General features: G+C 43.1%; 1 protein-coding gene across 4 annotated transcripts in view; it reads right to left on the bottom strand.

Moving 5' to 3' along the window:
- LOC111973416 (collagen alpha-1(XVIII) chain) overlaps positions 1 to 13,086 on the bottom strand; it is a 164,533-nt gene that overhangs the window by 88,361 nt on the left and 63,086 nt on the right. Inside the window, exon 1 of one of the 4 annotated variants that reach the window (XM_024000793.2) lies at positions 921 to 1,363. The exons of 1 other annotated variant lie outside the window; for it this stretch is intronic. In XM_024000793.2, the coding sequence (XP_023856561.1) occupies positions 921 to 1,266 (346 nt within the window). In that variant the 5' untranslated portion in view covers positions 1,267 to 1,363. Of the gene's footprint in view, positions 1 to 920; positions 1,364 to 13,086 lie in introns of those variants that run through there. 2 more of the 4 variants (XM_024000785.2, XM_024000798.2) reach the window with 2 other exon arrangements.

The following is a 13,086-nucleotide window of genomic DNA, read 5'->3' as shown; positions in this document are numbered from 1 at the left end:
CACACCATTGTCTTTGAAGGACTGATAACAGTCCTTCTCATCGGGAAGAGAGTGGCCGTCGTCAAGTTAGGCCGTCGTCGAGGAGTCCAGCAGGACCTCGCAGGCCTAGGGGGCTATCACCGCACCTGGGCACTAGCAGCAAACAGAAAAAACACTCCAGGCTATGGTGGCAGCGTGACCGCAAGAGCCACACCCACTCCACCAGAACAGCCCGGATGTCCTCCACGCTGCTGTGATTGAGAAAGTTGGGCACCGCTAAGCTGTCGCTTTTGCAAAAAAGCAAACGGGAATCTATGAGCAAGCAACGTGGGGATTTTGGGGCGGAGCGCCTCACTAGTAGCTAGAGTGGTAGTTGTTGAAACAGGTTAGTAAATCACCTGAAAGTGTATTCACCAGAGTACTCTGTCTTAAAATGATTGGCATTCCAACTAGAGCTACAGTTAATTGTTTTATAGCTACTGCGAGTTGTCTCGAGACATTAACTCTTGGAACACGCTGACTGTCTATGGGGTAACCCATAGCATGCCCCTGTTCTGTTGTGCTTGTTCAAAGCACTTTCTGCAAGGTCCACTTGGGTAATACCCAGCGTCCCATGCTCTGTCCCAGCAAGCACACTGACATTCTCTGCTAAACCTGTGAGGTCGGTAGGTATAACTTTTCCCTCCTGGTTCTCCCACACAGAAGCTCCTGATTCAGATTCAATGCTCGACCCATATACAGATACAAATTGAGACCCAGAACCAGTTTTAAACCTGGAGCTGAATTCAGACCCGAGCCTGATTTCAGACAGTCAAATTCAGAACTAAATTCAGATTCAAATTCAGACCCGGATCCGAATTCAGAACCAGATCCAAATCCAGACCCACTCCCAACCACCCCAGAGACCAGATCCAGACCCCATAATGCAGAGGTGCCTTTACCAGGTTTACTTCCCCTCGACGTGGACATTGGGCGCTCATTCCTGGCTTGTGACCTCACAGTGGTCAGCTTATGGGTCTCCGTGGCCTTCGAATTCTGGTCCCAAGTTTGCACAAACTTACGTATTCCACTAGCTACGTCAATGATCTCTGCCCCATCTTCTCCAACGTTGTCCGGCTTTGGCGATTTCCCGCTAGCCACAGGGTTCCCAGATCCCTCATTGTCCAGCGTTGGGGCCTCAGTGGTGCCGTCTGTACTGCCCCAGGAAAACCACAACGCCTCACTACGGCCCACCAAGAGTACCAGTAAAAAAGAGACACCCAGCTGGAATCCAATCCTGCAATCCATCCTGCTGCTGCCCACTAGTACTCCACCAGCAGCGTGAACTGTGACTTGCCCAGAGCCACTGATTTACTCCACATGCACCGTTCTCCTCCAGTGCTCTGCAGAGTCACCACACACAGCCCACCAGCCAGAGGGGGGAAAAGTGAAGAGGAGTGTCTTAATCCAAAGGGGGGACGGCAGAGGGAGGTGTCTTCCTTATTGGTTATACTCTTAATCTTTCCCTCCCACAGCTCTTCCTCCTGCACTCCTTTTGTCACAGCAGTGAAAAGGGTCTCTTCTGCTGTGATACCTTTAGAAAAAATGTCTGCTTGCCTTTCAATTTAGATGTTGGTGCTTTTCAATGTTTTATAGAAAATTGACATTTGTTCCTCCTGAGTTAATCTCTTTGTACAAGCATAATAAGAGAAACACCCTATCCTAAAAACTAAAGTAGGTAAAAGTAGTAGGACCTAAGGACGTGCACTTCTCCATTCATGAACAATTCGATACGCATCTATACTGAACGAAAATATAAAAGCAACATGTAAAGTGTTGGTACCATGTTTCATGAGCTGAAATAAAATATTCCAGAAATTGTCCACACACAAAAAGCTTATTTCTCTCATATTTTGTGCACAAATTTGTTTACAGCCCTGTTAGTGCTAATTTCTCATTTGCCAAGATAATCCATCCACCTGACATCTGATTAAACAGCATAATCATTACACAGGTGAACCTTCTGCTGGGGACAATTAAAGGCCACTCTAAAATGTGCAGTTTTGTCACACAACACAAATCCATAGGCAAGTTGAGGGAGTGTGCAATTGACATGCTGACTGCAGGAATGTCTACCAGAGTTGCTGAGAGGATTTGGCAGTAAATCCAACCTGGCTCACAACTGCAGACCACGTGTAACCACACCAGCCTAGGAACTCCACATCCAGCTTCTTCACCTGCGGGATCGTCTGAGACAAGCCGCCCGTTGATGAAACTGGGTTTGCACAACCAAATCATTTGTCAGAAACTGTCTGAGGGATGCTCATATGCGTGCTCGTCGTCCTCAACAGGGTCTAGACCTGACTGCAGTACGGCGTCTTAACCGCCTTCAGTAGGCAAATGCTCACCTTCGATGGCCACTGGCACGCTGGAGAAGTGTGCACTTCACGGATGAATCCCAGTTTCAACTGTACCGTGCAGATGGCAGACAGCGTTTATAGCGTCGTGTGGGCGAGCGGTTTGCTGATGTCAACGTTGTGAGCAGAGTGCCCCATGGTGGCGGTGGGGTTATGGTATGGGCAGGCATAAGCTACGGACAAGGAACACAATTGAATTTTATCGATGGCGATTTGAATGCACAGAAGTACCATGACAGGATCATGAGGTCCATTATTGTGCCATTCATCTGCCGCCATCTCCTCATGTTTAAGCATGATAATGCACCCATGTCGCAAGGATCTGTGCACAATTCCTGGAAGCTGAAAATGTCCCAGTTGTTCCAAGGCCTGCATACTCACCAGACATGTCACCCATTGAGCATGTTTGGAATGCCCTGGATTGACATGTACGACAGTGTGTTCCAGTTCTCGCCAATATCCAGCAACTTCGCACAGCCATTGAAGAGGAGTGGGACAACATTCCACAGGCAACAATCAACAACCTGATCAACTCTATGCGAAGGAGATGTGTCCCGCTGCGTGAGGAAAATGGTCGTCATACCAGATACTGACTGTTTTTCTGATCCTTGCCCTTACTTTTTTTTTTAAAGGTATCTGTGACCAGATGCATATCTATATTCCAGTCATGTGAAATCCATAGATTAGGGCCTAATGAATTTATTTCAATTGACTGATTTCCTTATATTAACTAACTCAGTAAAGTCTTTGAAATCGTTGGATGTTGCATTTATATATTTTGTTCAGTGTAAATACATGGGCTCCGATAAAGGAACCATACATTTTAGTTTGAAACCATACGCTGTGATTCTGTTGGATTTAAAAAAAATGTTTTAAGTAATTTAAATTTGTTGCTGATGGGATGACTTCTTTAATCTGAATAGCCGTCTCATAGTGTGTGTGTGTGTGTGTCTCAATGGTGTGTGTAGGCACCTGAATTGAGCCATAGGGAAGACTGAGCATCTTCCACCCCACTATCAGATTAAGGGTGGAGGCAATTTATGCTTGTCATCTCCCTCAATTTATTATTTGAAATCACCATCACCCACTGATTAACTTGTACTTTTTTGCAGATAAATGTTTTGAGCTAGTGCTACGTCAATATTTATGTTTTACCCCATCTCCAAAGCGAATGGTTTAGACCCCTTGGAATTTTACATTGAGTTTCTCCAACCCTGACCAATGACTGTCCTGACCATGTGCAGCTCGCAAAAAGGATTGCTGTACTTCATGTAAAAATGACAAAATACACTGACCGTTTAAAGCAAAACTATCAAAACTTTCTCACGGTGAACGTGAATAATCAAAATAAAATCTGAATGATTGAAAACCCCAACAAGCAGTTGGATGCGAGTGTTGTCCACCTCCGATAAAAAAATTAAAAAAAAATCTAGTGCACTTGGTAACACTGAACCAGCTAATTTTATTTATTTATTTATTTCACCTTTATTTAACCAGGTAGGCAAATTGAGAACACGTTCTCATTTACAATTGCGACCTGGCCAAGATAAAGCAAAGCAGTTCGACACATACAACAACACATAGTTACACATGGAGTAAAACAAACATACAGTCAATAATACAGTGAAAAATAAGTCTATATACAATGTGAGCAAGTGAGGTGAGATAAAGGAGGTGAAGGCAAACAAAATATATAATAAATGATATTAATAATAAATAAATAATAATATAAAAAAGGCCATGGTGGGAAGTAATACAATATAGCAAAGTAAAAAAACACTGGAATGGTGGTTTGCATGCGGTGAAAAGTGTAAGTAGAGATAGAATAATGGGGTGCAAAGGAGCAAAATAATAAATAAATACAGTAGGTAAAGAGGTAGTTGTTTGGGCTAAATTATAGATGGGCTATGTACAGTGCAGTAATCTATGAGCTGCTCTGACAGTGGTGCTTAAAGCTAGTGAGGGAGATAAGTGTTTTCAGTTTCAGAGATTTTTGTAGTTCGTTCCGTCATTGGCAGCAGAGAACTGGAAGGAGAGGCGGCCAAGGAAGAATTGGTTTTTGGGGTGACCAGAGAGATATACCTGCTGGAGCGCATGCTACAGGTAGGTGCTGCTATGGTAAGCGAGCTGAGATAAGGGGGGACTTTACCTAGCAGGGTCTTGTAGATGACCTGGAGCCAGTGGGTTTGGCGACGAGTATGAAGCGAGGGCCAGCCAACGAGAGTGTACAGGTCGCAGTGGTGGGTAGTATATGGGGCTTTGGTGACAAAACGGATGGCACTGTGATAGACTGCATCCAATTTATTGAGTAGGGTTTTGGAGGCTATTTTGTAAATGACATCACCGAAGTCGAGGATTGGTAGGATGGTCAGTTTTACAAGGGTATGTTTGGCAGCATGAGTGAAGGATGCTTTGTTGCGGAATAGGAAGCCAATTCTAGATTTAACTTTGGATTGGAGATGTTTGATGTGAGTCTGGAAGGAGAGTGTTTCAGTCTAACCAGACACCTAGGTTTTGTAGTTGTCACACATATTCTAAGTCAGAGCCGTCCAGAGTAGTGATGTTGGACAGGCGGGCAGGTGCAGGCAGCGATTCGGTTGAAGAGCATGCATTTAGTTTTTACTTGTATTTAGAGCAATTGGAGGCCACGGAAGGAGAGCTGTACGGCATGTTGAAGCTCGCCTGGAGGGTTGTTAACACAGTGTCAAAAGAAGGCAGAAGTATAACAGAATAGTGTCGTTCTGCGTAGAGGTGGATCAGAGAATCACAAGCAAGAGCGACATCATTGATGTATACCGAGAAGAGAGTCGGTCCAAGAATTGATCCTGTGTGGTACCCATAGAGACTGCCAGAGGCCCCGGACAACAGACCCTCCGATTTGACACACTGAACTCGATCAGAGAAGTAGTTGGTGACAGGCGAGGCAATATTAGAGAAACAAGGCTGTGAGTCTGCGATGAGGATGTGGTGATTGACAGAGTCAAAAGCCTTGGCCAGGTCAATGAATAGGCTGCACAGTACTGGTTTCCTATCGATGGCGGTTAAGATATCGTTTTATGACCTTGAGGTGGCTGAGGGTGCACCCATGACCAGCTCTGAAACCAGATTGCATAGCGGAGAAGGTATGGTGGGATTCGAAATGGTCGGTAATCTGTTTGTTGACTTGGCTTTCGAAGACCTTAGAAAGGCAAGGTAGGATAGATATAGGTCTGTAGCTGTTAGGGTCAAGAGTGTCCCCCCCTTTGAAGAGGGGGATAACCGCAGCTGCTTTCCAATCTTTGGGAATCTCAGACGACACGAAAGAGAGGTTGAAAAGGCTAGTAATAGGGGTGGCAACAATTTCAGCAGATAGTTTTAGAAAGAAAGGGTCCAGATTATCTAGCCCGGCTGATTTGTAAGGGTGACATTGGTTGACACTAAACTAATAAAGCCTATGATTTGACAATGCGAAAGCCATTTTACAAGTATCGGAATGGCGAAGGAGTCACACAGGTGTATCCTGTTCGAACAGGGATAGGCCTATCTCTCCTTGGTGTGATCAGTTACAGCACTGAGCAGCTCTGTGTACACAGTTGTTCTCTGACAGTCATATGCAGTTACTGTACACGCATAAACGTTTGATGGGCTACTGAACTGAAGGAGAGGACGCGTCAACTCAGTCAACAGACGAGAGGTATTTTCGGGAATAAAACATTAGTGAACCTGCTATTAGTAACATTTTAATCTATTTTCTGACCGATTCTGAGCATGAGGGGTGAGTGTTTCAGGGTTTTATGGTCTTGCTCTTCTCTACCTCGGTCATTTGATCTGAAGTCTAGAGGGATATAAACAAACATTAAATGATTGACGTTCTTTATCGTTTGTGCGGAAAGATAAAAATACAGCAATGTGGTGAACACATTCACTTATTCGTTTCACCAAACCACATTAGAAAATAGCTTACTAGCTATCTGACAGAGCCAGTAATGCAATGATACATTTAACAATCCATTGGTCTAGGAACACCAGATCAAAATCGAATTATATGATCCAGAGATGAGTAATAATATAATTTCTTAAGAGGGACTTTCCCAGAGTTGTATTAAGTTTGAGAGCAATCAAAACATATTGTCTGGCAAAATGAACTCAGTGTACTCGGGTTTCTATCAAGAATACATATCAGGGTGAATCGAAGGTGGATGATTCTTCACTTATTCTCTCTCCCACCCCCTGTGCATACCATTCCTCTCAAGACTCACATAAATCTTTGTCTCCTGCCCTACCTCATAATTAATTTTCCACTCTGTCTAGCCCCCCTGCTTCTGGGGCTCCATGCTGTGTGTGGTTACATAGTAATCCTAAGTCTCACTTTCTTGTTCAGACTGGTTCCAGGATGGCCTGTGGGGGACCGTTGACAGAGACCCTTGACATCTGCTAATGGGAGCGTTGCGATCTAAGGAAGAGGGGCTGTGTCGTTCCCTAATAGCACAAGGCTTTAAAGACAGACATGCTGGGGGTGTGTATAGGTTCTGCTTGTTGACAGAGGAACTCAACCGCAAATGCATTGCTCACGGCCCCCATATCATTTTCAGTGGTCCTATGTCGGGGAGTCTTGTCAATGGGCATCTCTTCACAATAGCATGACAACTTTATCCCTTGGCGTGACGTGCGTCTCAGCATAGCTCTGGGTCAGTGAGGGTCCCATTCACCCCTTGTCTTGGAGTCTCCATGTTAGTTTGGGGCGAGAGGGGGAGGTGGTGAACAAACAATGATTTTTTTGAGATTCAGGGTCATACAATCGCTGTCAGTCAAAGACAGTGTCATGTCTTGTTTATCAAAGCTTCAACTGTATCTAATGGGGAACAAAAAATTGTCAAAGAAATAGGTAATTAACTTGGTCTGGGACTTACTGGCATGATCAAGTTTTGTGTTCTTTCTCCAAAATAAGCATTTTTCTAGAAGGGCTGTGAAGAAAAGGGTCTAAGGTGAAACAGTATTACTGAAGCATGATCTTCTAATACGATACAGGCTAGTCTACTGTGCGAACATGGGCAGTCATCCATGCTGAGTTAAGTTAATTTAGTTAAGTCTCAAAAGGCAAGTTGAAGCATGTTGGAATGCATATCGATTCAGTGGCCTCCTCTTTGGATGCATGCTTGCTTGCCCCTTGAGGGAGAGAGGGGGGTAACCCCATTGTACAGGATATAATGGCAGTTTGCTTGTGCAAAAGGAAGAACGATAGTCACTTCCTCATCACTGTTCATCTAATAAATCATGGATTATTTAATGAAAATAACTAAGATATATTTTTTGAATTTATTTCCCTGAGCCTCCTTTGGTCCTTGAAATGCTCAGTCAGATGTTAAGATATTTACATACACAGCCCTGATTGGCTGATAGGATGGTCTAGAGCCCACTCCCTCAACCAGAAGTTCCATCCCACCTGAACAGGCTGAAATTCCAGACATTTGTTTCAAACAGTCCTAAGACAAAAAAGGGAATTATGAACATTTTCACAATTTCAGTGTTATGTCGACCTCAGTGTGGAAATAGATATATATTTTTTAAATTAGCAGGAAATCACGTTTTAACTGCACTGCGCCTTTAAATAGGACTACCATTAATTTGCATTTAAGTACATTTGAGCTCCATTCCCAGGGAAAATAGTTCAGGTATATGTTTGGCGTGCCAACAGTTAATGAGAAAATACAAAAATAACATACTAAACCAGGAACTGAAAGCAGACCCTTTTTCTGCTGTTAGTCAATAAATGCATGCAGTGCTTAGGGTAATGTACTGGACCGACTACACTTAGTCTTCAGTAAAACAACAAAAGTCTACTGTAATGCACGGAAAACCTGCAGACATCCAGCGATTGAACTAAACTGGTATATCGCTCTTGTGCGTTTCTCCCCATTGGACACATGAGGTTTGTACTTAAGACAAGGAAGGGGGATTTGGAAATGGATAATGATCACTTGACACCAGAAACAAAGGTTCATGAACTCATACTCTAATTTTCCCTCGCCAGAGAAGATATTAGCACAATACTGTTATAATGAATGTCTTTTGTCTCCCATTGTTTGCCCGTTTTCTAAGGAAATGAACAAGTCACAACTTTCAGATAAAGCAGCCTATTGAATTACTTCCATGTGGAGTCCAAGTTATAACCCCTTCATTCCGGTTACAACTTCATATAAATCCACAACACCCGTCTCCCTCTTTGATTCTCACAGATTAGGATGAAGGAGGATTTAATGTGTTGTCCTATGCATTCGCCCCATCGTGATCACAGAGCAAGCTTCCGCCGTTGCTCCCATATCCGACCTGTCGGTTAAAACACTTTTTTTTAAAGTGTGTGTGGTAGATTATCTTTCTAACCGTGCACAGACACATCCTGCCCCTTTTCTGATATCGCCTGTGTGTGTGTGTGTCCCTCTCCTAGTCCAGTCACTGTGCATCAGATGCCAAAGTCTTCTGCCTCCCACCATACCCAAAGAGAGAATTATACTGTCGAGTAGAACAAAGACGTAGCATGGATGCAGTCGTCTGGAGAAATCAAACTAGAGTGTTTTTCGTGCAGCTATGAAATGAACGGGCAGGGCCTAAATGTGTCTTAAATGTGAAATGTAATGTGTGATAGAGAGAGTTCACAGGGTTTCATAGGTCTGCGGGGGGTGGAAGTCTGGCGAAAAGAGTGGGTGGCCATGAATATCCTCAGTTTGGTGTGTGCTCTGCCAGAGTCTCCCCCGCGTCAGGAAACACGCTTACTTCTGGAAATCCCTGACAATCTAGAGATAAATTCTGAAAACGGATGCCGTGTAAGCTGCCTTCTGAGTGACAGCTCCCAAGCGTTTTCAACACAGGATATCTCCACGGAAACAAATGTACCTTGAGTGCAGTCGAACAGTGAAAAGGTCTCATTTTTCTTTCATGTCCACATCCTGTCGTGGACATGAGGCATGTTCATTTGCAAAGGGTAATTATTTGCAAGGATTGTGTAATGTATGCCCTGTCATGTCTAACAAAGGCAACAGAGTTCAGTTACAAGAAACTTGGACAACATACTTTTTTTTGTTTTTTTACTGTGGTGCCTTGGGATAAGGTTAGTTCTTTAATTAAGGTTTTAAAATGGAGTAATAAAACCAAATCATTATCTAATTTGAGGCCCATTTTCCTCATGTTAATAAGGCAAAATCCAAGTATTTCAGTTGTCGTGGTTAAAACTTACAAATAAATGCTCATTAACTTGGATGGAGCCAAACTTGAAACTTCACTGCTTTAACTAATGTTATCTGAACCATAAATTCCTGTGCCAGTATAAAAATCAAGAATCATACTGTAGGTAAAAGGAATGTCAAATCAAACAAAGATGTGTTGAATGGCTCTTGATGAAGTGTAATACATAGATCACAGGTTCAGAGGTACCCTATCACATCAAACAGTAGAGAGAAAGATAAGAAGATTCTGCATAGATGGGTACCTATACTGAACAAAAATATAAAACGCAACATGTAAAGTGTTGGTCCCATGTTCATGAGCTGAAATAAAAGATCCCAGAAATGTTCTAGACGGACAAAAACCTTTTTATGCACACATTTGTTTACTTCCCTGTTAGTGAGCATTTATCCTTTGCCAAGGTAATCCATCCACCTGACATGTGGCATAACAAGACGCTGATTAAACCGCATGATCATTACACAGGTAGACCTTGTGCTGTGGACAATAAAAGGCCACTCACACAACACAATGCCACACGTCTCAAGTCGACAGAGGAATGTCCACCAGATCTATTGCCGGATAATTGTATGTTCATTTCTCTACCATAAGCTGCCTCCAACATAGTTTTAGAGAATTTGGCTGTAAGTCCAACCGGCCTCACAACCGCAAACCACATGTAACCATGCCAGTCCAGTACTTCCACATCCGGCCTCTTCCCTTGCGGGATAGTCTGAGACCAACCACCCGGACAGCTGATGAAACGGAGGAGTATTTTTGGCCGGAATAAAGCACTTTAGTGGGGAAAAACGCCTTCTGATTGGCTAGGCCTGGCTCCCCAGTGGGTGGGCCTATGTCCTCCCAGGCCCACCCATGGCTGCGCCCCTGCCAAATCATGTTAACTCCATTGAATAGGGCCTAAGGAATTTATTTCAATTGACTTTTTTCCTTCTATGATTTTACTGATATACAGTCAATTGAAATAAATTCATTAGGCCCTAATCTATGGATTTCACATGACTAGGCAGGGGCACAGCTCTGGTGGAATTCTTATGGTAGAGAAATTAACATTAAATTCTCTGGCAACAGCTTTGGTGGACATTACTGCAGTCAGCATGCCAATTGCACACTCCCTCAAAACATCTGGGGCATTTTATCTCAGCTCATGAAACATGGAACCAACACCTTAAATGTTGCGTTTATAATTTTGTTCAGTATAAATGACTGTCCTTCAAAAACACACATATAATATTCATTTAAATTCTGGAGGAGTCAAGATAATAGCTTTTGATATTGCAGGGGAACTTCTCAAGTCCCCCTGCAGACAGAAATGCCTAGGCCGTGTTCATTAGGGCACGCAACAGGAAACCTTTAAAAGCGTTTTGCAACAGAAAACTAAAATAAGTATTTCTTATTGGAGAAATCCAGGTGGTTCCTCCCTGTTTCAGACTGTTTTCTTCAGTTTAGTGCGTACTGAACAAGACCCAGAGGCTTACTGTGGGAAGGAATCACATCTGAGCTTGGTCACAAGGGATCACCCCTTAACTCACAATGACACCCACAGGGACCAGACATTTGCACATATATCAAATTAACTACAAACTAAGAAACCTTATGTGAAAAGCAGCCTACAACAACTTGGCCTTAGTGTGCTTGTTACATCAAGTGGTAACTATTGGATGTGATATCTTCTTTGGCCAGAGCCCAAAACATTGTGGGAAGTCGTGATTCTCCATTAAGTCTCAGGGATCTATGAAGGAATCTTGTGGCGGATATGCACTTGGCATCGAACCAAGGGGCATCGACGGGAGGAGGTGGCTGTAGAAATAATCATGAGTGGCACTGTAAATTGTAGTGGACAAGGGCAGTTGGATGCCCATCAATATGACAACTAATGGAAAAACAGGGACAAGAAGCAGAAAATGTTCGATTTGCATGCTTATCTTTCTGGTACCACTCCTAAAGAAAAAAAAAAGTTAACTGTAATGTAAGCCCTGTGCGCATCCCCCCCTTCATATCCCACGCCTTCCCCCTTGTTGTTACAGCTAGCTAGGGTCATTGGCCTCTTGCTGGAGGTCACCGTAATGCCAGGGCCATGGTGAATAAACAGGCCCCGGTATATGGACTCCAGACACAGGCTTATCAAATGACACACACTGATCACTTTACCAACTCACATTCCTATTCACTTCTACACACAACACACACACTTCAGTTTACTTGAACTTCCTGACACGCATTCATATACACACTCCCCCGAGTACGCACAAACATATGTATGTACATACGCATGCATGCACACATACATTTGCATGACCCCACAAACCCACAACTACAGTACCAGTCAGAAGTTTGGACACATTTACTCATTCAAGGGTTTATATTTATTTTTACAACTTTCTACATTGTAGAATAATAGTGAAGACATCAAAACTATGGAATAACACATTTAAATCATGCAGTGCAGTACCCCCCCCCCCCCCAAAAAAAGGTGTTAAACCATTAAAAATATAGATTTTAGATTCTTCAAAGTAGCCACCCTTTGCCTTGATGACAGCATTGCACACACTTGGCATTCTCTCAACCACCACCACTTGGAATGCTTTTCCAACAGTCTTGAAGGAGTACCCCACATGCAGTAAGTATGCTGATCACTTGTTGGCTGCTTTTCCTTCACTCTGCAGTCCAACTCATTCCAAACCATCTGAATTTGGTTGAGGTCGGGTGATTATGGAGGACAGGTCATCTGATACAGCACTCCATCACTCTCCTTCTTGGTCAAATAGCTCTTACACAGCCTGGAGATGTGTTGAGAAACAAATGATAATCCCACTAAGCACAAACCAGATGGGATGGTGTATCGCTGCAGAAATCTGTGGTAAAGTGTGCCTTGAATTATAAATAAATCACAGACAGTGTCACCAGAAAAGAACCCCCACACCTTAATTTGTTTAAACACTTCTTTGGTTACTACATGATTCCATGTGTTATTTCATATTTTTGATGTCTTCACTAATATTCTACAATATAGAAAATAGTCAAAATAAATAAAAACCCTGGAATGAGTAGGTGTGTCCAAACTTTTGACTAGTACTGTATATGACTGTCTGCACAAACCCCTGTGGCCATACAGTGTAATGTCACAGCTGGGCAGTAGAACACATATATCTTGGTATGCGCCAACAGCAGACCAGAAATAAACACAAATATTGTCATAAAATCTAATACATTTACCCACCACACAAAAGGCAAAGGGAACCGCAAAGCAGGTCAACCACAAAGGGTTGAAGAAATACAGCGATTACCAGAACATTCATAAGTTTGACTCTTGAGAAAAGGAATTGGAAAAAGCATGGGGGCATTGAGATGCAAACTACCTCACTGGAGGTCTGACTGGCTAAACTGTTTCTCTTGCTGTGTCCACACGGGATGAGTCACCTCGAAACCAAAATACTAAGAGATTTTTAAACTTAACAACAGACAGGAGGAGTATCTGGTCCCTGTTCAACAACTT

This window comes from Salvelinus sp. IW2-2015, linkage group LG2 (assembly GCF_002910315.2).
Source record: "Salvelinus sp. IW2-2015 linkage group LG2, ASM291031v2, whole genome shotgun sequence".
Taxonomy (NCBI): Eukaryota; Metazoa; Chordata; class Actinopteri; order Salmoniformes; family Salmonidae; genus Salvelinus; species Salvelinus sp. IW2-2015.
This window is presented reverse-complemented; position numbering and strand designations above follow the sequence as displayed.